Consider the following 27624-nt stretch of genomic DNA (forward strand, 5'->3'; position numbering starts at 1 on the left):
CTGCCACCTAGTGGAGAGTGAAATTCTGCAAGCTACGGGAAAACAGGAATGTGGTCTTAGTGCCACAATGGCCGGTGACAGAACCTGCACGTAGCAGCTACTGATCAGACTCATTGCCAGTACAGCATAAGTATTCATTTCTCATTAATATAATAATCATAATTAGGGATGAGCGAATTTCATATTTTGAAATCCGTTTTCGCGTCGTGTTGTGGTATTCACTGAATTGCGTTATGGATTCCGTTAACACGGACCATAACGCGATTCCATGGCGGAATGCCTTTAGAGGATCCGTCCCGTTTCCGTTATGCAGGAGAGGACTCCAAAGTCACTGAATATCAAGATAAGGTAGGGTAGGAATAAATAGTAATCACTGAAGCTAGTAAATGTACCCTTTAAAACGTCACTTTTAATATAACAATTAAAATAAGACTCACAGAAATATAACAAACAGATATATATACAGTACAGATCAAAAGTTTGGACACACCTTCTCATTCAAAGAGTTTTCTTTATTTTCATGACTATGAAGGCATCAAAACTATGAATTAACACATGTAGAATTATGTACATAACAAACAAGTGTGAAACAACTGAAAATATGTCATATTCTAGGTTCTTCAAAGTAGCCAGCTTTTGCTTTGATTACTGCTTTGCACACTCTTGGCATTCTCTTGATGAGCTTCAAGAGGTAGTCCCCTGAAATGGTTTTCACTTCACAGGTGTGCCCTGTCAGGTTTAATAAGTGGGATTTCTTGCCTTATAAATGGGGTTGGGACCATCAGTTGCGTTGAGGAGAAGTCAGGTGGATACACAGCTGATAGTCCTACTGAATAGACTGTTAGAATTGGTATTATGGCAAGAAAAAAGCAGCTAAATAAAGAAAAACGACTGGCCATCATTACTTTAAGAAATGAAGGTCAGTCAGTCAGCCGAAAAATTGGGAAAACGTTGAAAGTAAGGGCTATTTGACCATGAAGGAGAGTGATGGGGTTCTGCGCCAGATGACCTGGCCTCCACAGTCACCGGACCTGAACCCAATCGAGATGGTTTGGGGTGAGCTGGACCGCAGAGTGAAGGCAAAAGGGCCAACAAGTGCTAAGCATCTCTGGGAACTCCTTCAAGACTGTTGGAAGACCATTTCAGGGGACTACCTCTTGAAGCTCATCAAGAGAATGCCAAGAGTGTGCAAAGCAGTAATCAAAGCAAAAGGTGGCTACTTTGAAGAACCTAGAATATGACATATTTTCAGTTGTTTCACACTTGTTTGTTATGTATATAATTCCACATGTGTTAATTCATAGTTTTGATGCCTTCATAGTCATGAAAATAAAGAAAACTCTTTGAATGAGAAGGTGTGTCCAAACTTTTGGTCTGTACTGTATATAAGATAAAATGTGTGATTTTTGGGACAGATAGCCCACTAGAACTTCATATAAAGTAGACTGAGGCAATAGACAGAAGGGTTACCGCCATGCGGTTACTCGCGGTACCGTAGATCATAGGAGAGGACTCCAGCGTAACGGAAACCGGACGGTTTTTGAGGTCAGGAGATCAGAGATAAGGCTTCACAAGAGCTGTCAGCTGACAGGACGGAGAAGTGATTTTCTGCTAACAGACTGATTTTTTTACCCTTGTCTCTCAAAAGAGGCTCAACATTTTTAATAAAGAGCAATTTAAAAAAAAATCTTTTTTTTTAGCCCAAAATGAGTAAAATTAAATCTGAAAAAATTGCCCCAAAGGTGTCTATAGCCTTTAAGTATTTTTAAATAGGAGTTATGTGCTTTTCCTCAATTGTGGAGAAAGAATCACCAAATTGTGAGTTATGGAGTTGTGCAAATAAGGCCTCATGCACAGTTGTTTTTCTCGGCCTCCGTTCCGTTTTTTTTTTTTTGCGGATCGGATGGGGACCCATTCATTTCATAGGGTCAGCTAAAAAATGCTGATATTTCATCCGTTTGTGTCTCGCGTCCGTTGTCTTCAGCAAAAGAAATAGTGCATGTCCTACTTTTTTCACATTTGCGGACAAGGATAGGCATTTATTACAAGGGATCTGTGAAAAAATACGGATCCTCCAAAAAAAAACAGATGCCGCATCCGTTTTTTTTAGCGGACGCACAATTTGCGGACGCAAAAAACAACTGTCGTGTGCTTGAGGCCTAAGTCTTTAAGAATTTTTGTGTTGAACATTGTGCGTACTGGGTATAATCTTCATGTACCAACGTTTTCAGCCCACAGAAATTACAGAAGAACTACGTTATCCTGGACACATCATTTCTCGTCTTGTTGAGAATCAGCATGAAAGACAAGGATTAGACGGAACGTTCCACTGCGAGCCATGTAATTAACAATTAAAACGTGGAATATAAAGTAAAAAAAAAAAAAAAACTTGAGACATTTTCGATGCACAGGATTCTTCACGACCATAACACATACAAAGGTCCTTCAAAAAATTTTAAAACCTATTTAGATCTATTATTTCCAAACGGTGTCAGTTCTTTAACTCTAAGGCTGGTTTCACACGGGCGTTGCGGGAAAAGGTGCGGGTGCGTTGCGGGAACACCCATGATTTTTCCGCGCGAGTGCAAAACATTGTAATGCGTTTTGCACTTGCGTAAGAAAAATCGCGCGTGTTTGGTACCCAAACCCGAACTTCTTCACAGAAGTTCGGGCTTGGGATCGGTGTTCTGTAGATTGTATTATTTTCCCTTATAACATGGTTATAAGGGAAAATAATAGCATTCTGAACTAGCGCTGGAGGGGTTAAAAAAAATAAAAAATGATTTAACTCACCTTAGTCCACTTGATCGCGGCCCGGCATCTACTTCTGTCTCCTTTGCTGAACAGGACCTGTGGTGAGCATTAATTACAGGTAAAGGACCTTTGGTGACGTCACTCCGGTCATCACATGATCCATCACCATGGTAAAAGATCATGTGACGTACCATGTGATGACCAGAGTGACGTCACCAAAGGTCCTTGACCTGTAATGAATGCTCACCACAGGTCCTGTTCAGCAAAGGAGACAGATCAAGTGGACTAAGGTGAGTTAAATTATTATTTATTTTTAACCCCTCCAGCGCTAGTTTACTATGCATTCTGTATTCAGAATGCTATTATTTTCCCTTATAACCATGTTATAAGGGAAAATAATAATGATCGGGTCCCCCTCCTAGCAACCGTGCGTGAAAATCGCACCGCATCCGCACTGGCTTGCGGATGCTTGCGATTTTCACGCAACCCCATTCACTTCTATGGGGCCTGCATTGCGTGAAAAATGCAGAATAATACTAAGAATAATAATAGGCGTCACTCTCTTGTACAGATCACTTTACTGCAGTTATCTGCTTATCTGTTATTCTAATTCTGCCTCTAATAGTATCAACTCTGTGTATAGATAAGACAGGATCCAGCATTCACAATAGGTGAGCTTATCTATTCTTTTCTTACACACTGACCTCTTGACAGGTCACAGAGCATGCCTAGAAAATCAATGAGGTCTTCTCCCGACCATTGTGTCTATGGCCCATGGGGCTGCCGTAAAGCAATTTTTTTATGCTTTGTAAATGCTGTTAAGAACAGCTCAGGCAAGATGGCCGCCCCCATAATAGAAAAAAATCTGCATCAGAAAATAAAAACTGATTAAAGTATTAAAGTTTGCGGACACGGATCTGCAAAATATGGATTGCAAATGGAACACATTCCGCGTGCAATCCGCATTTTTTGCAGAACCATAGTATTGAATGGGGCCGGGGACAAGTATAGGACATGTTCTATCTTTTATACAGACATACGGAAGCGGATAGCACACAGTGTGCAATCCGTGGATTTTGCGGTCCAGTAGAAATGAATGGGTCTGCAAAAATGCGGATCGGATGCAGAAAGAGAAATATGGTCATGTGAATGGGCCCTTAAAGGGACTGAAAATAGTGGGTGTGTAAGGTATGCACCGCCATCAATAAGCTGCTTGAAGACTGTTACAAGGCACGGCTCTGACACCTGAACACGCTATGCACCTGTTTGTCTATCCCATGACCAGGACTACTTCTGTGAGGACAAACCAGAGCATCAAACCGGACCCTGACGCGGGGAGACATGAGAGCTGCTGCAGCCATGTAACCCGGATCAAACCGGACACTGACGCCAGGAGACCCGAGAGCTGCTGCAGCCATGTGATCCACATCAAACCGGACACTGACACGGGAAAACCTGAGAGCTGCTGCCGCCATGTGATCCACATCAAACCGGACACTGACACGGGAAAACCTGAGAGCTGCTGCAGCCATGTGATCCACATCAAACCGGACACTGACACGGGAAAACCTGAGAGCTGCTGCCGCCATGTGATCCACATCAAACCGGGCACTGACGCCAGGAGACCCGAGAGCTGCTGCAGCCATGTGATCTACATCAAACCGGACACTGACGCCAGGAGACCTGAGAGCTGCTGCAGCCATGTGATCCACATCAAACCGGGCACTGACGCCAGGAGACCCGAGAGCTGCTGCAGCCATGTGATCTACATCAAACCGGACACTGACGAGGGGAGACCTGAGAGCTGCTGCAGCCATGTGATCTACATCAAACCGGACACTGACGCCAGGAGACCCGAGAGCTGCTGCAGCCATGTGATCCACATCAAACTGGACACTGACGAGGGGAGACCTGAGAGCTGCTGCAGCCATGTGATCCACATCAAACCGGACACTGACGCCAGGAGACCCGAGAGCTGCTGCAGCCATGTGATCTACATCAAACCGGACACTGACGCCAGGAGACCCGAGAGCTGCTGCAGCCATGTGATCCACATCAAACCGGACACTGACGAGGGGAGACCTGAGAGCTGCTGCAGCCATGTGATCTACATCAAACCGGGCACTGACGCCAGGAGACCCGAGAGCTGCTGCAGCCATGTGATCCACATCAAACCGGACACTGACGAGGGGAGCCTGAGGAAGGAGGCGTTTCACCTCTGAAATATGCTGCTGTTTTATCAATGTATTTTCTTGATTAAACTACCGTTTTAGGGTACTTTCACACTAGCGTTGTGAGGATCCGGCAGGCAGTTCCGTTGCCCTAACTGCCTGCCGGATCCGGAAATCCGTATGCCACCGGATATCTTTTTTTTCTGGATCCGTTAGATTTACTCATTGAAATACCTGATCTGTCATTCCGATATCACCCGGAATAACGGATCCGGTATTTCATGTTTTCAAAGCTAGAAAGAACTGCGCATACGGACATGCGGCAATTTCCGGAACACTTGGTACTGGATCCGGCATTAATACATTTCAATGGAAATTAATGCCGGATCCGGCAAGTGCTGTAGTGTTCTGGAATTTTGGCCGGAAGAAATACCGTACAAGGGACTGAAGACATCCTGACGCATACTGAACGGATTCCTGTCCATTCAGAATGCATTAGGACAAAACTGAAGCATTTTTTTTCCAATATTAAGACTAGTGTGAAAGCAGCCTTAGTGATCCGCGTCCTGACACCATTTATTTTTCGCCTCCTCATACTTCTCCTCCATGGTTATGTAACTGTCTCGGATGATTCTCTAATCTTGTATTGTCCCTGTCATTTTACAGCAGTCACACGCCCTCCCAGGATATATATATATATTCTCTCTCTCTCCTCTCTCTCTCTCTCTCTCTCTCTCTCACTCGCTCTCTCTCTCCTCTCTCTCGCTCTCTCTCTCTCTCGCTCTCTCTCGCTCTCTCTCTCTCGCTCACTCTCTCTCTCGCTCTCTCTCGCTCTCTCTCTCTCGCTCTCTCTCTCTCGCTCACTCTCTCTCGCTCACTCTCTCTCTCTCTCTCTCGCTCTCTCTCTCGCTCACTCTCTCGCTCACTCTCTCACCAGCGCTCACAACCAGGGACTGCAATAACCATAATCCTTCAGATCACGTGATCGCATCATCTCTACGTCACTTCCGCTCAAAGGTTTCCGGTTACTGAGAGCAGCTGGAGACAAGATGGCGGTGTCCGGGGAACCTGTCAGGCTGGAGAGAGGTGAGTAGGGAGCAGCAGCGGAGGGTATACCTGGTGCTGGGACCTCCCGCTCATGTCCGTCTATGGGCAGGTTGTATCTGTCCCCCCTGTATGTCTGAGAGGTTACAGGGCGCAGGTCATCTGAGGTCAGCCCCTCTGCTGAATGTCTCCTCAGTGAGCGGATGGTCCTGGGTTACGGACCCTCAGACCTGTGCAATGGATCCCAGATAGAGGATTCTCTAATGTCAGTGCTAACTGCGAGCCCCTCCTCCTGTCAATGAGGGTCTTACCCCCCAGGAGCCCCTCCTCCTGTCACTGAGGGTCTGTCCCCCCAGGAGCCCCTCCTCCTGTCACTGAGGGTCTGTCCCCCCAGGAGCCCCTCCTCCTGTCACTGAGGGTCTGTCCCCCCAGGAGCCCCTTCTCCTGTCACTGAGGGTCTGTCCCCCCAGGAGCCCCTCCCCTTGTCACTGAGGGTCTGTCCCCCCAGGAGCCCCTCCCCTTGTCACTGAGGGTCTGTCCCCCCAGGAGCCCCTCCTCCTGTCAATGAGGGTCTTACCCCCCAGGAGCCCCTCCTCCTGTCACTGAGGGTCTGACCCCCCAGGAGCCCCTCCTCCTGTCACTGAGGATCCGTCCCCCCAGGAGCCCCTCCTCCTGTCACTGAGGGTCCGTCCCCCCAGGAGCCCCTCCTCCTGTCACTGAGGGTCCGTCCCCCCAGGAGCCCCTCCTCCTGTCACTGAGGGTCTGTCCCCCCAGGAGCCCCTCCCCCTGTCACTGAGGGTCTGTCCCCCCAGGAGCCCCTCCTCCTGTCACTGAGGGTCTGTCCCCCCAGGAGTCCCTCCTCCTGTCACTGAGGGTCTGTCCCCCCAGGAGCCCCTCCTCCTGTCACTGAGGGTCTGTCCCCCCAGGAGCCCCTCCCCCTGTCACTGAGGGTCCGTCCCCCCAGGAGACCCTCCTCCTGTCACTGAGGGTCTGTCCCCCCAGGAGCCCCTCCTCCTGTCACTGAGGGTCTGTCCCCCCAGGAGTCCCTCCTCCTGTCACTGAGGGTCCGTCCCCCCAGGAGCCCCTCCTCCTGTCACTGAGGGTCTGTCCCCCCAGGAGCCCCTCCCCCTGTCACTGAGGGTCTGTCCCCCCAGGAGCCCCTCCTCCTGTCACTGAGGGTCTGTCCCCCCAGGAGTCCCTCCTCCTGTCACTGAGGGTCTGTCCCCCCAGGAGCCCCTCCTCCTGTCACTGAGGGTCTGTCCCCCCAGGAGCCCCTCCCCCTGTCACTGAGGGTCCGTCCCCCCAGGAGACCCTCCTCCTGTCACTGAGGGTCTGTCCCCCCAGGAGCCCCTCCTCCTGTCACTGAGAGTCTGTCCCCCCAGGAGCCCCTCCCCCTGTCACTGAGGGTCCGTCCCCCCAGGAGACCCTCCTCCTGTCACTGAGGGTCTGTCCCCACTACAATAGAATGCAGCGTTTACAGGGAGTTTTATAATTGTGGACTGGCTGACATCTAACATGTTTTCGTTCCAAAACGCAGACAAAAAAAGCTCTTTGTTTTTGAAAAGACCCCTACATGTGCTCCGCCCTGTACTTATGGAGAATGGGGCCGCACCGCAGGTCCGTGCAAAGCCGGATGTCCCGGAGCGCAGCTGTAGTGAAAAGCAGTGAAAGAGCAGCAGCACGGAAACTACGCTGCGGCCTCATAAAGGGGTATCCTCTGGATAGGTCATCAATATCAGGTCAATGGGGGTTCAACACCCGGGACCCCCGCCAGTCCGCTGTTTGAGAAGGCCGTGGCGCACCAGTGAGCCCTTCAGCCTCCTCACAGCTTACAAAGCACAGCGCCGTCCATTGTATAGTGGCTGAGCTTGGTATTGCAACGACTGAGCCGCACATAGGCCAAGTGACTGATGAATGTGATGTCACTGGCCTGGGGGGGGGGGGGTTGCAGCACTAACTGGAGCTCCACAGCCTTTTTAAACAGCTGATTGGCAACAAGGCTCCCGAATAATGGAACCGCGGTAATAGGTGATGAGGCTCCCGAATAATTAGGCCTTTGGTGCAATGAGGGCATCTTCGTTGCTCTCATTGCACCCAGTCTCACCTAATTTCTGTGATCAGCCCCTCCCTTATTGCTTTGATGGACAGGGCCAGGCAGTAGTAAGGCAGGGGCTGGGTACAGAATTGATTGGAACTTGGTTGCAACAAGAGCAACGGTGACGCCCTCATTGCACCAAAATACAAATTTTGCATATTAGAAAAGAGCAGCGAAATTCAGAAACGGAGCTTCCATCAGGTAAACCACAGCTATGTGTCTATGCAAGCATAGGGGGGTCGCTGGGGGCACACACAGGATGAGAAGCCATAGTCGAGAATGCGAGCGGTGTACTCCTAGTAATATTGTCTTGTCCACGCCTCTCTCACGTCTTGGAAAAGTTACAAGATTTCTATTTACTTCCTCAGATATCTCCCGGGCCATCGAGCTGCTGGAGAAGCTCCAGAGAAGTGGAGAAGTTCCCCCACACAAGCTGCACGCCTTGCAGAGAGTGCTGCAGAGTGACTTCTGTACCGCCGTGAGAGAGGTGAGCCCTGAGTGAGGAAGCGCCACGTGTGTCCGTGGGCTCTGCTTACTACTGCGGCTGAGCCCCTGGACAGACGTGGCGACATCTAACTGGTCAGTAACACAGCTGTTTGTAGGGTAATAGGATGCTTCATAGCTCTCTAGGAACGTCCAAGACCCCAAAGCACACATCGGGGAATAAAAACTTGCAGATTTTAGTGCATGCTGTGGATATGAAATGTGCAACATTATGACGGAAAAAGTCCGTAGTCAGTACAGGACATCGCTCGGCTTCTGTCAGATCTGTGAGGTCAGGTAATCTCTTACATAACAATTCCCACATATATGATCGGGACCCTGTTTAGCAGCGCAAGTTCCAGTAAGACCATTGTCAGAGAAATGTGTTCACTGCATGAAACGCGCTCCATGTGGGAGTGTGACTTCCCATGGCGAACTCTGCTCTTTTAACCGGAACACACAGCATTATGATGATTTATAATGCTGTGTGTCTCTGCCCCACCTTTTGTGCCCACCTGTCGGACCACAGGGCGTTGTAATGATTCACGATGCTGTGTGTCTCTGCCCGACATCCACTGTAGTCACAGTATGAATGATTACAGTGGATGTCGGGCAGAGACACACAGCATTGTGAATCATTACAACGCCCTGTGGTCCCATCAAAGGAGCAGAGTTCACTATGGGAAGTCGTGCTCCCCCCGCAGAGCATGCCCCCCTCAGATGCTGTCACTGCTGGTTGTAACAATGTGAAGTCATCAGGGAGTTACTTGAAGGCTATATTCACTTTCGGGACATTTTTAAAAAAAAATTATGATTGCATTTTATTCATTTTGGGTTAAATCATTTTTTTCAGTTGGTCTTTATAAAAAAAAATCTGCAGTTTTTGTGATACATGGGGTTAAAAATCAGTCTTTTTGCAGTCTGTCACTCCTGAGTTCTGTCTCCACATCTGCAAAAAGCTAGAACATGTCCTATACTTGGCCAAAAAGTGCAGACCATGAAGCCACTGAAGTCAGAGGGTCCGCAAACAAATAAAAAACGGATGCCACATGGACGTCATCTGTGTTTTGCAGGTTCGCGTTTTGCGGACCGCAAAATACATTCAGTTGTGTGCATGAGGCCTTAAAGAGGTTGCGCAGCGATGTTGATTGATGACTAGTGTTGAGCGAACTTCTGTTTTAAGTTCGGCGTCTAAAGTTCGGCTTCCGGTTAGCGGAGAATCCCGATATGGATTCCGAATTCCGTTGTGGTCCGTGGTAGCGGAATCAATAATGGCCAATTATTGATTCCGCTACCACGGACCACAACGGAATTCGGAATCCATATCAGGATTCTCCGCTAACCGGAAGCCGAAGTTTAGACGCCGAACTTAAAACAGAAGTTCGCTCAACACTATTGATGACCTGTCCTCAGGATAGCTGTTTGACCAGGAGGCTTCCTGTGGAGCGGCGGCGTAGCATAATTACAAGTGGTCGTCGCTCCATCCAAGAGCACCGCCTCCTTTTCAAACAGCTGATTGGCGGGGTCCTGAATGTCAGATATTGATGACCTGTCCTGATGATAGGTCAGGGACCAGCAACCTCCGGCATTCCAGCTGGTCATCAATATACAATAGCAGGACAACCCCAAACGAGTGATTAGGAGATCAGAGATAAGGCTTCACTTCAGCCCTCAGCGGATGGACCTCATTATTGGCCGCCTGCAAATGGACTGATTGTTAACCTCCTGTATCACAACATTTTTTTTATTTTTATTAAAGAACAATTTAAAAAAATTATTTTTAGCTCACCGATCTGATCCTAAGGCTAGGCCATCAAGGTGAATGGACCACAACCATTTACCATTAATTAGAGGTCACCAGAGTGAAGCGTCCCTCTTGCCTTTACGACCAGGTTATTATTATTATTTTTTATAGGTTTCAGTAATTGTTCAATTTACTTCCAGGTCTATGAACATGTTTATGAGACGGTGGACATCAACAGTAGCCCAGAAGTGAGAGCCAATGCCACTGCTAAGGTAAGATAGTCAGTGTATATATATATATATATATATAATGCCTTTCTTCTCCACTCTGCATCCTGTAAACCACCATAAACGTGTTCTTCCAGTAATTTTATCCAAAAGCATCCCCGCAGAGATGTAAAAGGTCCTGTGAGGACAGACCCATCAGAGCACAAGAGGAAAGTAAGAGTCATGTCTCTACATCTCATCCATTCCTGCACTAAGGCGGCTTTCCCTCTTGGTATCAGGTTCTGGGCCCACATTGTTTGGCCATGGCTATAGACCAGGGATCTGCGACCTTCAGCACGCCAGCTGCTGTGAAACTACAACTCCCAGCATGCACACTTGACTGTTCTTGAAACTCCCCTAGACGTGAAAGAAGGATTCTGGAAGTTGCAGTTTCAGCACAGCTGGAGTGCCAAAGGTTGCTGGTCCCTGCTATAGACTATGGGGGTCGTTTATTAAAGGGGTTGTCTCATCATAGACAATGGGGGCATATGGCTAGGATATGCCTCCATTGTCTTATAGGTGTGGGTCCCACCGCTGGGACCTGCACTTATATCGATAACAGAGCCCCGCAAGGTGGTGGCTGGAGGACTCCGGTCTGGCCACAAAAATACAAAGAAAATAGCCCGCACAGTATACATGCATCAGTTAACCACCTCAGCCCCCAGTGCTTAAACACCCTGAAAGACCAGGCCACTTTTTACACTTCTGACCTACACTACTTTCACCGTTTATTGCTCGGTCATGCAACTTACCACCCAAATGAATTTTACCTCCTTTTCTTCTCACTAATAGAGCTTTCATTTGGTGGTATTTCATTGCTGCTGACATTTTTACTTTTTTTGTTATTAATTGAAATTTAACGATTTTTTTGCAAAAAAATGACATTTTTCACTTTCAGTTGTAAAATTTTGCAAAAAAAACTACATCCATATATAAATTTTGCTCTAAATTTTTTGTTCTACATGTCTTTGATAAAAAAAAAAATGTTTGGGTAAAAAAAAAAAATGGTTTGGGTAAAAGTTATAGCGTTTACAAACTATGGTACAAAAATGTGAATTTCCGCTTTTTGAAGCAGCTCTGACTTTCTGAGCACCTGTCATGTTTCCTGAGGTTCTACAATGCCCAGACAGTACAAACACCCCACAAATGACCCCATTTCGGAAAGTACACACCCTAAGGTATTCGCTGATGGGCATAGTGAGTTCATAGAAGTTTTTATTTTTTGTCACAAGTTAGCGGAAAATGATGATTTTTTTATTTATTTTTTTTTCTTACAAAGTCTCATATTCCACTAACTTGTGACAAAAAATAAAAACTTCTATGAACTCACTATGCCCATCACGAAATACCTTGGGGTCTCTTCTTTCCAAAATGGGGTCACTTGTGGGGTAGTTATACTGCCCTGGCATTCTAGGGGTCCAAATGTGTGGTAAGGAGTTTGAAATCAAATTCTGTAAAAAATGACCTGTGAAATCCGAAAGGTGCTCTTTGGAATATGGGCCCCTTTGCCCACCTAGGCTGCAAAAAAGTGTCACACATCTGGTATCTCTGTATTCAGGAGAAGTTGAGGAATGTGTTTTGGGGTGTCATTTTACATATACCCATGCTGGGTGAGAGAAATATCTTGGTCAAATGCCAACTTTGTATAAAAAAATGGGAAAAGTTGTCTTTTGCCAAGATATTTCTCTCACCTAGCAGGGGTATATGTAAAATGACACCCCAAAACACATTCCCCACCTTCTCCCGAGTACGGAGATACCAGATGTGTGACACTTTTTTGCAGCCTAAGTGGGCAAAGGGGCCCAAATTCCTTTTAGGAGGGCATTTTTAGACATTTGGATACCAGACTTCTTCTCACGCTTTAGGGCCCCTAGAATGCCAGGGCAGTATAAATACCCCACATGTGACCCCATTTTGGAAAGAAGACACCCCAAGGTATTCAATGAGGGGCATGGCGAGTTCATAGAAATTTATTTTTTTTGGCACAAGTTAGCGGAAATTGATTTTTTATTTATTTTTTTCTCACAAAGTCTCCCGTTCCGCTAACTTGGGACAAAAATTTCAATCTTTCATGGACTCAATATGCCCCTCACGGAATACCTGGGGGTGTCTTCTTTCCGAAATGGGGTCACATGTGGGGTATTTATACTGCCCTGGCATTCTAGGGGCCCTAAAGCGTGAGAAGAAGTCTGGAATATAAATGTCAAAAAATTTTTACGCATTTGGTTTCCGTGAGGGGTATGGTGAGTTCATGTGAGATTTTATTTTTTGACACAAGTTAGTGGAATATGAGACTTTGTAAGAAAAAAAAAATAATAATTCCGCTAACTTGGGCCAAAAAAATGTCTGAATGGAGCCTTACAGGGGGTGATCAATGACAGGGGGGTGATCAATGACAGGGGGGTGATCAGGGAGTCTATATGGGGTGATAACCACAGTCATTGATCACGCCCGTGTAAGGCTTCATTCAGACGTCCGGATGCGTTTGCGGATCCGATCCATCTATCAGTGCATCCGTAAAAATCATGCGGACATCTGAATGGAGCTTTACAGGGGGTTGATCAATGACAGGGGGGTGATAACCACAGTCATTGATCACGCCCCTGTAAGGCTTCATTCAGACGTCCGGATGCGTTTTGCGGATCCGATCCATCAGGGGGGTGATCAGGGAGTCTATATGGGGTGATCAGGGGCTAATAAGGGGTTAATAAGTGACGGGGGGGGGGGGTGTAGTGTAGTGTAGTGGTGCTTGGTGCTACTTTACTGAGCTACCTGTGTCCTCTGGTGGTCGATCCAAACAAAGGGGACCACCAGAGGACCAGGTAGCAGGTATATTAGACGCTGTTATCAAAACAGCGTCTAATATACCTGTTAGGGGTTAAAAAAAAACACATCTCCAGCCTGCCAGCGAACGATCGCCGCTGGCAGGCTGGAGATCAACTCTCTTACCTTCCGTTCCTGTGAGCGCGCGCGCCTGTGTGCGCGCGTTCACAGGAAATCTCGCGTCTCGCGAGATGACGCATATATGCGTGACTCTGCGCAGGGCTGCCACCTCCGGAACGCGATCCTGCGTTAGGCGGTCCGGAGGTGGTTAATAACAATAGTATCATAGCATTACATGATCGGCCAAAGAATTACTTCCATGAGTATGCAATATATCAGCAGGCATATCATAAGATACACAGAAGATCAAGTAATCTAGTTACACAGTATACCATGTACAAACCACATTTCCATCCATTATACTTAATGAACATAGAACCAGCCCTCCCTGCCCAACTAAAACCCAACTACCCCCCCCCCCCCTTACCCGAGCGATGGAACGGTTCCGAAGTCCAACATCGGTTATGCTAGTAATATATCCTAAGCATAGCCATTAGTGTACTTCTCTTATCCGTTTAACATTCCTCTTCACACCCATCCTACATAGTGCTAAACATTTTCTTTTCATACATCGTACATCTATAGCTAATCAAGCTAAAGGAAAAAGACAGCAAGGACTGTACCACTACCTTCCATAATCCAAGTAAAAAGAGAGGCTAATCCGGACACTGTACCCTACATTTCTCCCAATTATCCCATATTTTGACATTGTATGATTTTTAAATAATTTATTTGTCTTGCACTGCTGAGCATAAGTATTTGAACAAATTTGGGGAATTGAGTCAGCACAACCTGTATGCAGGTGCACATCGCTATGGCGAAATACATATACAAACGGAAAATACAAATGTGATCGCACTCTACATCAAGCATTCTGCCCTGCCTCTATGCTGGATGAGGCATTGGTGTACATTTTGGCCAAAGCGTAATAAGCCACTCACCACGTCAAGGTCGCCTCTATTGAGTGGTCCCTAACACTAGTTCCTACCTGTTTATGGGCCATGATAGCCACACAAAGTCCAGGACTGACCTGCATTCCCTGGACTTTGTGTGGCTGTCATGGCCCATAAACAGGTAGGAACTAGTGTTAGGGACCACTCCATAGAGGCGACCTTGACGTGGTGAGTGGCTTATTACGCTTTGGCCAAAATGTACACCAATGCCTCATCCAGCATAGAGGCAGGGCAGAATGCTGGATGTTGAGTGCGATCACATTTGTATTTTCCGTTTGTATAAGTATTTGAACACCTGAGAAAATCAGTGTTAATATTTGGTACAGAAGCCTTTGTTTGCAATTACAGAGGTCAAATGTTTCCTGTAGTTCTTGACCAGGTTTTGGCCCACTCCTCCACACAGATCTCCTCTAGATCTGTAAGGTTTCGGGGCTGTCGCTGAGCAACACTGAGTTTCAGCTCCCTCCAAAGATGTTCTATTGGATTTAGGTCTGGAGACTGGCTAGGCCTCTCCAGAACCTTGATATGCTTCTTACGCAGCCACTCCTTGGTTATCCTGGTTGTGTGCTTCAGGTCAGTGTCATGTTGGAAGATCCGGCCACGACCCATCTTCAATGCTCTGACTGAGGGAAGGAGGTTGTTGCTCAAAATCTCACAATAAATGGCCCCATTCATCCTCTCCTTAATACAGTGTAGTCGTCCTGTCCCCTTCGCTGAAAAGCACCCCCAAAGTATGATATTACCACCCCCATGCTTCACAGTAGGGATGGTGTTCTTGGGATGCAACTCATTCTTCTCTTTCCTCCAAACACGAGTGAAGTTTCGACCAAAAAGTTCTACTTTGGTCTCATCTGACCACATGACTTTCTCTCATGCCTCCTCTGGATCACCCAGATGGTCATTGGCAAACTTCAGACGGGCCTGGACATGATGACTTGAGCAGGTAACCTTCCGTGCAATGCATGATATGAAACCATGATGGCGTAGTATTCTACCGACAGTGACCTTTGAGACTGTGGTCCCAGCTCTCTTCATGTCATTGACCAGCACCTCCCTTGTAGTTCTGGGCTGAGTCCTCACCTTTCTTATCATCAGTGATACCCCACGAGGTGAGATCTTACATGGAGCCCCAGTCTGAGGGAGACTGACAGTCGTCTTTAGCCTCTTCCATTTTCTAACAATTGCTCCAACAGTTGATCTATTTTCACCAAGCTGCTTGGCAATTGCCCCGTAGCCCTTTCCAGCCTTGTGGAGGTCCACAATTTTGTCTCTGGTGTCTTTTGACAGCTCTTTGGTCTTGCCCATGGTAGTAGTTGGCGTCTGACTGACTGTGGGGTGGACAGGGGTCTTTAAAGAGCTCAGACAGATGCTACTAAGTTAGATTAATGAGTGGAGTAAAGGTGGTCTTTTTAAAGGTACAGTAACAGGTCTTTGAGAGCCAGAATTCTTGCTGTTTCTCAGGTGTTCAAACATTTATGTTCCGCAGTGCAAGACAAATAAATTCTTTAAAAATCATACAATGTGATTTCCTGAATTTTTTAAATTTTTTTATTCTGTCTGTCAGAGTGGGAATGCACCTACAATGTAAATTTCAGACCCCTCCATGATTTCTAAGTGGGAGAACTTGCAAAATCGCAGGGTGTTCAAATACTTCTGTTCCTCCCTGTAGATATGAATGAGTGTATGATAAATTGACTTTCCAATTCACTTCTCCCACCCAATCCGACATTGGGCGTGGAGGGGCGGAGAGTACATTCTGGCGGTACAATGGTCAAGGAAACCATACAACACCAAGACAGTCTTGTTCTAATTTATAGGACCCGTGCACAAAACTCTGTGGGCGTCATATGGTTACCTATACAATTTTACTGCCAGTGATGTACCCTCTTTATACTTTTTTTGCTCAGGATCAGATTAAGCAGGAGAATATAAATTCAGGGACGCTTGAAGTAACAGTGCCCATCCGCAGCCCCAGTTTTCATAGGAAATAGATTCCTACGCCTAGTATGCAGGACGGCTACTGCTGCATGCCTCTTCCTACTAAGGCAGGGTTCCCCAACTCCAGCCCTCAGGGCCCACTTGCCGGTCAGGATTTAGGAGTATCCCACAGAAGCAACACCTGTGGTAAATCCTGATGGATGGACACTAATTATATCAGCTACCCAATACTAAAGAAATCCTGAAAACATGACTGGTAGGTGGGCCCTGAGGACTGGAGTTGAGGACCACTGTGCTAAAAATAGCTGTAATACTGTTAGATTTCCACTGGATGGCAGTATGGTAGACATACCAGAATGGCTGTTAAAGGGGTTTTCTCATCTCAGACAATGGGGGCATATCGCTAGGATATGCCCCCATTGTCTTATAGGTGCGGGACCTGCACCTATATCGAGAACGAAGCCCCGAAAGTGAAGGAGAGAGCATCCGCAGCCACCCTCCATTAATTTCTATGGGGCCGCAGAAAAATCGCCGAGCGCTGGCTCGGCTATTGCCGTCTGCCCCACAGAAATGAATGGGAGCATGGGCCGCGCATGTGCGGCACGCTCCCATTCACTTCTATTGGAGAGGCGGGGATTAGCTCTTGGTGGTGGACGGACCCCGGGAAATCTGGGGTCCTCCAGCCACAGCACTCCCCGCTCCGTTCTCGATATAGGTGCGGGTGCTAGCGGTGGGACCCGCACCTATCAGACAATGGGGGCATATCTTAGCGATATGCCCCCCATTGTCTAAGATGGGAATACCCCTTTAATGTTATGCTATGTCAGGATAGGTGATGTGCAGGGAGTCCTGAGCCCCCCTCCTCCCCACTGCCCGACCACCCGAGGAGAGTTAGAATAGAGTAGCAGTCGGGCATGCGCCCCTGCTGCTTAAATCAATGTCTAGGGGGTAGAAGTGGCAGAGTACAGTGCTCAGCCCCATAGACACTGAATGAAGCAGCAGGATTTCTGCTAGACCAATGCTTCATACAGACTCCTAATGTGCAGTGAGGAGGAATAGGGGACTCCGGACCAGCATTCTGGTGATCGGTGGGACATTTATCACCTGTTCTGAGGATAGTTCACAAATGTCCATTGTGAGATGGGAAAACCAGTCTAACCAGTATACAGAACGTAAGCTATAGTTAAAGGGGTTGTTCACTTTTGTTATATTGATGACCTATTCCCAGGATAGGTCATGAATATAAGATCGACATGGGCCCTACTGCCGGCACCACCACCACCGATCAGCTGTTTGAAGCGAACACAGCTCTCATATAAGAGCTGCCTTCTCTGCTATGTTTACCTGCCCGCTGTCGCAATTACAACGCTGTCCCCATTCACGTAAATGGGACGGCTCCCTCCTGTTCAAGTGAATAGCGCGCAAGTAAACAGAGAAGAGAACACGCGTTCTCCTCAAACAGCTGATCTTCGGAGCTTCCAGCAGTTGGGCCCCCTCCGATCTGATATTGATGACCTATCCTGGGAATAGTTTATCAATAGAGATGAGCGAACTTGTGTTTCATGTTCGGCATACAAGGTTCGGATTATCTAAGAATTCCGTTATGGATTCCGCTACCACGGACCATAATGGAATTGTTAGATAACCCGAACCTTGTACAATTAACTTGAAACACAAGTTTGCTGAACACTAGTCATCAATATAACAAAAGCAGTCAACCCCTTTAGGGTCCATCCACACATCCGTACGTGTTTTGCAGATCCGCGGATCCGCAAAACACGGACACCGGCTATGTGCGTTCCGCATTTTGCTGACCGCACATCGCCGGCACTATAATAGAAAATGCCTAGACTTGTCCGCAATTGCGGACAAGAGTAGGACATGTTCTATTTTTTCCGGGAACGGAATTGTGGACCCGGAAGTCTGGATCCGCATAGCAGATAGTGTGGCCCCATAGAAATAAATGGGTGTGAATGGAGCCTTGACCTGCCGATAGCCCCGTCTGCCCTAGTGAAAAATCTTGTGCTGATTTAGGGCAGAGTGTATACAGCTGCAGCTGCTCTAGTGACATCTAGTGGTTGATAACGGGTAGTATTTAGGGCAGAGTGTATACAGCTGCAGCTGCTCTAGTGACATCTAGTGGTTGATAACAGGTAGTATTTAAAATGGCTTGATCGCCATTCATCACCTTGTTATTACCAGTTTGTTACATGACCTTCCTTGCTTGTCCCATTTTATACAAAATTGCAGTCTGTGTGAATAGTTTGTTACCAAGGGATGTGCCTTCCCCGGGACTACATTTAAGGTGGTGTGTAAACGTAATTTACTGGGCCCTTCTAACAGTTTCCTCTTTTCTAGGCTACGGTGGCCGCTTTTGCAGCCAGCGAAGGACATTCTCACCCTAGGGTTGTTGAACTCCCTAAAACAGAAGAAGGACTCGGATTTAACATCATGGGAGGAAAAGAGCAGAACTCCCCCATCTATATTTCTCGTATTATCCCTGGTGGAATAGCCGATAGACACGGAGGCCTGAAGCGTGGAGACCAGCTGCTGTCTGTTAATGGAGTGGTAAGGCATCTTCAGTCGCTGCTGTTTTATCATCACATAGATCATTGTTATGGGGTCCTCTACTTACCAAAACATCGGAGGAACAGGACATGTTTTATCCATGCTCCTTTAAGATGCAGTGTTGCTGTGTGCCAGCATCGCACACCAAGTGCCAATGTTACCTAATGTGCTACCTACAGAAACGTGTCTTCATTTACCTTCAGCAAATTTCACCCAATTTGAGTTTTGCTGATGTGTGAATCAGTGCATGGTCTGGTGCCCATAAGGATACATTGGGAAAATGGATTCTCCTAGATACCTGGTATATTCTATGAACAGGTGAAGCTCTGAGTCTCCACCATCAGGTATCTGTCAGAGTCAGACACAACGGTACCGGATCGCCTCGGTGCCACATAAATGGGTTAATAGAGAAATTCTTCTGCAGTGATGTTTTATGTGATCTCAGTGGGTAAATGTTCTAGAGCGTCTGTGCCGGCAGAAGCCCCATGAGCGCTGCTTATATCCACGACATCCCTGGGGCTCTGAATGTGACGTTAGGTCTTCGGTAGAAGTAATGCGCCATCGCTGTCCTGTGCATAAAGCACCAAAAAGGCAAAAAACTTAGAGAGTAAATCCTCCTAAAATAAAAGACTATCCCCTCAACCCAGGCTGAAATAAGTCTCTTAAAGTGTAACTATCAGTTCATAAAACTTTAGAAGTTTTGATCTCTAAGGCTAAACGAACGCGATCAGGATTCTGTCAGGATTTGCGGTTTTATTTTTCCTGACTGAATTTTCTCCATTCACTTCAATGGAGAGTGGAAAATCTGCGTGTAAATCCACCCCGAATGATGTGGATCATCCGCACGGATTTCCCTGCGAACATCTTTGGATTTCAGCGTGGGTTCTCGACACCTAAATCCTTAACGTGTGCATTTACCCTTTGGGTACATTCACATGACAAAAAAAAAAGGCCATTAAAAGCAGATAAACTGTCAGTTTTTCCATGGTCATTTTGCAGCAGTGCGTGCATCCATTTTTATGGCAGTTTTGCAGCCATCCATGAATTCCATAGGCTTTTTATTTTTTTAAATCCCACCCCCTGCAGTATGCATAATACACCCCATAGTGCCTCCTGGATATCCAGTGGCCCCCCAATAAACAATGGCCCCCAGTAATGGCCTTCATGTGCCTTCAGTATATCTAATTTACTCCCATTGTACCCTCAGAAAATAGTGGCTAACTCAGGGGCAGACGAGTTGAGCTGAACTCTGGGCTCCTTGTGATCGGCTCACTGTGGAGAGGCAGGGTGAGACTTGTAGACTGTCTATGGATCCATACATCCCTTAGCCCGCACAGCGCTCAGCTCAGCACCTCTACCCCCTGAGGATTCAGTGCCCGGACCCTCATCACCAATGAGCACTTCCGACAGGTCACTATGACATTTCATACGTTTTCTGCAGTGATGGGTACATTTTAATATTCCGCTCAGTTGTTTCCTGTCTCCGCAGGCGTACACCCAGCATTGTGCAGACCATGAGGGGATTATAAATCTTAAGAGCTATATTCCGTAAGACTCCAGGCTTATATACCACTCGGGGTCTGTGGAAAGCTGTGTGACACCTGTGGGCACTGTAGTCATTAGTGGTTGTCCCTTGGACATTAGACTTCTAATAAGAGAACACTCCTAAACCCTGTACAGGTCTAAACGTTGATGGCATATCCCCATGTAGGGATCCCAGTGGTCGGGCCTACTCCAATCACACATTCCAGTGAGTAGTGCTGAGCCTCGATACTAGAGACAGCCCATGTGCTGGATGTACAAAGGGGGCACCTTCATGATGAGGGGTCCCTGCTGTCAGACCTGCACTCATTATACAATCATGGATATTCTAGAGATACGCCATCAGTATTTAGGCTCATATTAAATGGCATCTGTCAGCAGACTTGTACCTATGACACTGGCTGACCTGTTACATGATCACTTGGCAGCTGAAGGTATCTGTGTTGGTCCCATGTTCATATGTACCTGCATTGCTGAGAGAAATGATGTCTTCATATATGCAAATGAGCCTCTAGGAGCAACGGGGGCGTTGCCGTTACACCTAGAGGCTCTGCTCTCTCTGCAACTGCTGCACCCTCTGCACTTTGACAGGACCAGGTGTGACGACATTTTTATTGCCCGGTCTAGAGATGAGCGAATTTCAGGTTATGAAATTCGTTCACGCTTCGTTTACTGGTAAAAGATGAATTGTGTTATGGATTCCGTTACCACTGACCCTAACGCAGTTCTATGACGGAATGCCTTTAGAGGCATTCCGTTATTCATTCCGTCATAATAGAAGTCTATGGGCTGCATAACGGATCCATCCCGTTTCCGTTATGCAGGGGAGTCCATTTTTTAGCCCATAGACTTCTATTATGACGGAATGAATAACGGAATGCCTCTAAAGGCATTCCGTCATAGAACTGCGTTAGGGTCCGTGGTAACGGAATACATAACGCTATTCATCTTTTACCAGTAAACGAAGCGTGAACGAATTTCATAACCTGAAATTCGCTCGTCTCTAGCCCGGTCCTGTCAATCAAAGTGCAGAGGGCTTGGAAGTTGCAGAGAGAGCAGAGCCTCTGGGTGTAATGACAACGCCCCCGTTGCTCCTAGAAGCTCATTTGCATATATTAAAATATAATTTCAGTAATGCGGGCACATATGAACATGGGACCAACACAGATGCCTTCAGCTGCCAAGTGCACATGTAACAGGTCAGCCAGTGTCATAGATACAAATCTGCTGACAGATGCCCTTTAAAGGGAAAATACACATTACATGTGAGTATTGATTGGTTTTTGAAACCTAAAGTCATATCGCTAACACTTCATGTGAACATAGAGCAAAACTGTAAGCTACATAGTAATGCCGCTCTGTAGGCGTAAATGGCCGCCTACATGCGGAGGACTGTGCAGTACAGCGCTGACATTTGTCTCCCACACAGAGCGTAGAAGGCGAGCATCACGAGAAAGCTGTCGAGCTCCTGAAAGCAGCCCAAGGAAAGGTAAAGCTAGTGGTCCGGTACACCCCTCGCGTCCTGGAAGAAATGGAGTCTCGCTTCGAAAAGATGAGGTCGGCGAAACGCAGGCAGCAGAACTAGAAGGACGCACAATGGGCACGCAAGACACAAACTGTTCTGTATCACTGTAGAATAAATGACGTTCCCCTGTGAACTACCAATACAGTGCACGTTCTAGATTCAGAGCCGCAGCCGAGAATCCAGAACCATACAGATGCAACACGAATGTTCACACGTTTACAGGGCAGTTTTTAATTGCCCTCATTTTTTAAAGTCAACGTCAGAAAAAGGCATTTTTAATATGGTGATGTAATTACACATTTGTAAACTTTGTGCTTTTCCTAAGCTTATTCTGCAGCCGATCCAATCCGGGTTCATTAGGGAGGCTCCATAAAGGATGTGGCTTCACATTGGATCTCGTGTATTAGGGCAGCAACATTCCTCATTGAAGGTCTCACTACAGGCAGAAAGGAGACCATACATCACCATAATGCGGTGCTTTCTAAATCCCATCATCTCCCATCGATCAGCCTTAGGAGAAGACAACGTGACCTGCGGCTTCCCACTTGTTTGATGCTTATCGTTCCCTATCCAACTGTTTGCATAGATACGTAGCTGTGGTTCACCTGATTAAAACACTGTTTTGCTTTAGCGGATCCGTAGCAGAATTATGATGCTTTTTCGTAATATGTGAATTAGGCATTCAGTGCAATGAGGGCATCACCGTTGCTCTTGTTGCATCTGAGCTCCACTCCTTGCTGTGGCCAGCCCCTTCCTTTCTGCTTTGATCTACAGGGCAGAGCAGCGAGGGTGGAGGGGCTGACCACAAAAAGGAGCAGAGATTGGGTGCGACGAGCAATGGTGACGCCCTTGTTGCACCAAAGGCAAGGCAACTCGGGAACAGAGCCTCAGATCAACAAAAGACAAATGGTGTTTTAATCAGGTGAACCTCAGCTATGTGTCTGTGCAAGCAGTTTGGTGACGGATTCCCTTTAAAGGAGGATTGTGAACATAACATTTTATATGGTGTGATGGTTAAAGGGGACCTATCAGGAGCTACGTTCTGCCCATACCACAGGCAGCTTGAAATCCTGGCAAGGTCCCTGGGTACGAACGGCTACGTTCTATTCCGAAACCCTGCCGAATTTCAGAGGAGCATAGTTTAGGATGAGTCAGGAATGAGGAGAAGGGCAGCTTCCCGGAGGGGTCTCTCTGCCTGGCCTCACTGACAGGTCTCACCCTATACACAAATAGCCTAACACATGTCAATTAAGCAGAGCTGAGTGGGGGAGCCACCCCTGTAGCGTTCCAGAATAGAGCATGGTTGTAAGCTGGGACCTTGTCCGGATTTCATGCGGTCTGTGGTTGGGGCAGAATGTGGCTTAGTATAGGTTTTCCAACCCCATCAAATTGTCAGCCGTTTGTTAAAAAAACAAAAAACTGTGGGTTTAAATAACCCCCTTTAAAGGTTATGAACACTATGATTTTTTTCATATTTTTAATTTTTTTTGCATTATACTTTTTGTTCTAAAATATCACTTTTTTCAGTTGGTCTTCCTTTAAAACTGAAAAATCTATAGCCCTTATCTCTGATTTCCTGACAGCTCTATGGCTTAAATGAGTGTTTTTGAGTTGTCAGGAGTTCAGAGATAAAGGCTATACATAACTCTCAGCTCACTGAAGCTAAGATACTTTGAAATTTAACCCTGTAGGACAAAAACTGCTGACATTTTTGAATAAAGACCAACTGAAAAAATATATATATTTTTAGCGCAAAATTTGTAAAATGCAATCATTATAAAAAATGCCCTTTAAAGGTGTTCATAGCCTTTGAAAGTGATGGTGACGTATATGCATGTTCCTGTGCTCCTCCTGCCCATGTAGTGCAAGGCGGTTTAAGTCGTACATTTTGCAAATCAAATGACGCACACGAGCCACTGTCTCCCAAAAGAGTAAATGACAAACTGGACCCTGCTACACCAGTATAGTTCTAGCAGAAAAATTTACCAATTTACCATTCAGACAGACTTCCCCTAATAAAAACTAAGTTTTCCTGTTATCAGCGCTCTGGCCATTGGGTACGCACACTCCCTTCTTTGCTTAGCGAATCTAATAATATGGGATATTCGTTTAAAGAACTATAAATCCAAATTCCAGTTCATCTCGATAAAAGCAGGAAACGGGTGGAACAGGAATGAAGGTGGATGTGTCACCAGTTTAGCCAGTCTGATGCAACAGCTCTCTCTCTCGAGAGAGAGAGAGAGAACATCCTGCTGGCTCGGAACGAGAAAGGGGTTAATATCCAACCTGTTATGAGAGAGTGGGAAAGAACATTGCCCCTGTTGTAAAGGGGTCGGCGTATTCTGTCAAATAGCACAATGTGTGTGTTTAATTAGACAAATCCGTAGAAATTGTATGTACATCCACTGTACTTTTTATACAAACTGCAGTTCGCAGTTCTGGCCACCAGATGTCAGCCTTGTGTCATGCAGCGACACTGCCATAGAACTGGATCGCTGCTGCTGGGTTTCCAATATCTTTTTTTTTTTTTTTCCAGGTTCATTGCTCAATGTAGAGTTTCATCCTTGATGTAATATATGAATAACGTACAAAATGCTCAACTGCTTCATTTCTAGGTCAACATTGTCAACCAATTTTAGGCTTATTAATGATATATTCGTATGGGACGTCACGGGGGCCACGCTGTGAACTGGACAAAGATTGCTTGTAAAATGGTTGTCTTCACCGTACGTGTAAGTGTACTACTATAAAGTTGGGGTTCTACATTTTTGCATCTCATTGACTTAGGGCATTTAAGGGTTAACTCATGAGCTATGAGGACATATAGGGGAAGATTTCTCAAAACTGGTGTAAAGGAAAACTGGTTTAGTTGCCCATAGCAACCAATCAGATTCCAAATGGAATGTAAAAGGTGGAATCTAATTGGTTGCTGTGGCCAACTAAGCCAATTTTCCTTTACGCCAATTTTAATAAATCTCCCCTATAGAGTTCACTGCACGGTATATGTCAAATGTGTCCATAAGCCTCCAAAAGGGCGTCCTTTGACCTCTGTCGGACTGGTATACATTGGTACCTTTTTTCGTTTAGCTGTATGAATAGAGCAGCAGACTACGCTATTCGATAGAGGCACCCCGCATGTATAAGTATACTGCGCAGTATCTGTTTTTTACCATGGGAGCCTATTGGCAGTGTATAGCACTGTATGGTCGTACAGGGGCATATGTCTGAGGCATCCATCGATGGCGTAGGCTGGGAAATCCGCCAACACTGTAAACGCTCCATGAACTGACCTCGACAGCTCCTGCACAGACGGACACTAAACCAATCCCTTTAGTGAATATTCAGGTTTATATCATAAGTAAGTCGCTGTAAAAATGACTTCAGATCAGTTTTAAAATGCAAAACTAAAACCATTTTAATGGATAGAACAACAGATTTTCCCAGCGGGGTGCAATGCACTTTCATTACCACTAGATGGCAGCTGTGTTTGCATACAGTGTAGACGTAACTCTATATTCTGCCATGTGATTTTTTTTTTTTTTTGTGGTATCATATGTTTTACTGGAAGGTACGGCATGTAGCGGAGATAGACGTCCGTGTACACTCCACTTCAGTGAGAACACTATCATCTTAAATTCCAGCCGCTGTCCTTAAGGCCGAGTACAGGGGCTGGTGAATCATTCCATAGATGTAGCTTCCAATCTTTTATAGAAGTCTTAACCTTCCTTCAAAGTAAAGCACAGTCACCACCACAACGTTTTCATCCGTGTTTCTACAACTTTGGTTACGATAATCGGATTAGATGAATTCAGTTTAGGAAAATCTGAATGCTATGGAACAGCTTAGAGGGAGTCCCTTCTCTGCTTACCGCTCCATGTCAGTCTCGGTGAATGTCCACCTTTTAGCATTTTATTCGCTGATTAATATCATTACCACTTACCAGCGGTCAGTCACTGTCCGCCTGCAGCCACCACTAGGGGGAGCTTTCTGCATACTGTTTTATATTAATGAATCCAATGCAGAAATCATATGTATTGAGCTCCCTCTAGTGGTAGGCATGCGTCGGTGGAATTTTATCATTCAAAGGGTCGACCAAGAATTTAATAAATGAAAGTATCTACAGGAAATGCAAAAAAATGAACAACCCGGCTATTACTGACCTGTCAAATTCAGATCCAGCGCTGATTCCCCAGTGGTCGCTGGTGGTCTTTGTTTGCTTTTCCTGCAGCACATGACCACTGCAGCCAAAAAAACAAAAAAAACGGAAATTGTGTTCAGTGGTGGACATATACTTTAGGCTGGAGCAACTTTGGCTGTGAAACGTGTTGAGCGGCCAAAGGCTGCAGCAGCGTAATTAAAGAATATGGGGTCACGCTGCCACCCACAGATTGCCGTGCCACGACAATCACAAGAAATCCAGCAGGTTTGGATTTCTTGAGACTGTCGGCTTGTGGTGACTTGCGGGTCTTGATCTTCTAAGGGTTGAGGTCTCAGGAATATGACTTCCAACATGCTACTGCCCCCCAAGCCACCGACATCTCTGGAGGAAACAATCATTTGTAACTACAGTTCCTTTTATAAACAATCGATTTCTAGATGTTCTTCAACTATTCATGAAGAGGGTTTTCTTATCACCGGCCTAATAATATATCCTGCGGAAGCGCAGATTAATGTAAGTGATGTCTTGCGTTCTGCACAGATGATCTGTGGTAGGTCTGCTTTGCTGTTGTGTGGTGTATATATGTGTATAGAGGAGCTGCCCGTCGTGGTAGTGCTGGTACCTTGGTGCTTCACATGTAAAGTGGTCACTCGGGACGGTTTTATTTCTGCAGATATACGGTATATCATTTTTCTTTTGTTACACGGACACCATTGTAATGTACATGTCTGCATTTATATGTGATAAATATGTAGAATAAATATGTGATCATTGAATTACTAACGGTTCCGGCGTCTATTTTTGTCTTAATAAACCCCATAAGCGCCGGACTCTTCATACCTTTGGCGAATCCTCCACCACTTCTAAATGTAAGACAGCTTATGAATCGTTACATGACCTAGGAAGAGGTTTGCGGCTCTCACGGAGCGCCAGCCTCCTCTAATAGCTGATTGGTGGGGGTCCGGGTGTTGGACCCCTGGCGATGTGATATCGATGACCTATACAGAGTATAGTTCATCAATATTAAATATCGGATAATCCCTTTAATGAAGTAAAAAATCCTAAAGCCCCATTGGATAATACTTTTCCTTATGCGGCTCTGCGACGCACCCATGTCTGAGCTACACCTGGGCCGTGTAACTGGTGAATGTGAAGTAACTGGTATAGGAAGAGGCCGCATCGCAGCGGTGTCTTCCAACAGCTGATTAGGCAGGATGCCGGGAGCCGGACCCCCACCATTTAGATATTGATAACCTAACCTGAGGATGGGTCATCAGTATTCTTCTACCAGAAACCCCTTTAAAAGAATCTCCTGCCAGTATAGTCCAGAGTTTGCTCTGGTGACACACCATCTATACACCAGGTCCTGTACAGTAATCTGGTATATAATACACACGGGTATGGTGAGCGTGGGGATAGCTATGAGCTTAGAGTGGACTGTCTGAGGTTATGTTCATCGATATGGCAAAATCCGACATATATGTGCAGGAGGAACTGCA

At 46.2% G+C, this 27624-nt stretch overlaps 1 protein-coding gene across 1 annotated transcript; it reads left to right on the forward strand.

The window, feature by feature from the left end:
- Window positions 1-5941: 5941 nt before the first annotated feature.
- On the forward strand, window positions 5942-26913 carry LIN7C (lin-7 homolog C, crumbs cell polarity complex component). The gene is made up of 5 exons (XM_040409100.1): window positions 5942-6011; window positions 8433-8551; window positions 10492-10563; window positions 18690-18899; window positions 21871-26913. The coding sequence occupies exons 1-5, from the start codon at window positions 5975-5977 to the stop codon at window positions 22024-22026; spliced, it is 594 nt and encodes a 197-aa protein (XP_040265034.1). The 5' UTR covers window positions 5942-5974; the 3' UTR covers window positions 22027-26913.
- Window positions 26914-27624: the final 711 nt, after the last annotated feature.

This window comes from Bufo bufo, chromosome 10 (assembly GCF_905171765.1).
Source record: "Bufo bufo chromosome 10, aBufBuf1.1, whole genome shotgun sequence".
NCBI classification, from domain to species: domain Eukaryota; kingdom Metazoa; phylum Chordata; class Amphibia; order Anura; family Bufonidae; genus Bufo; species Bufo bufo.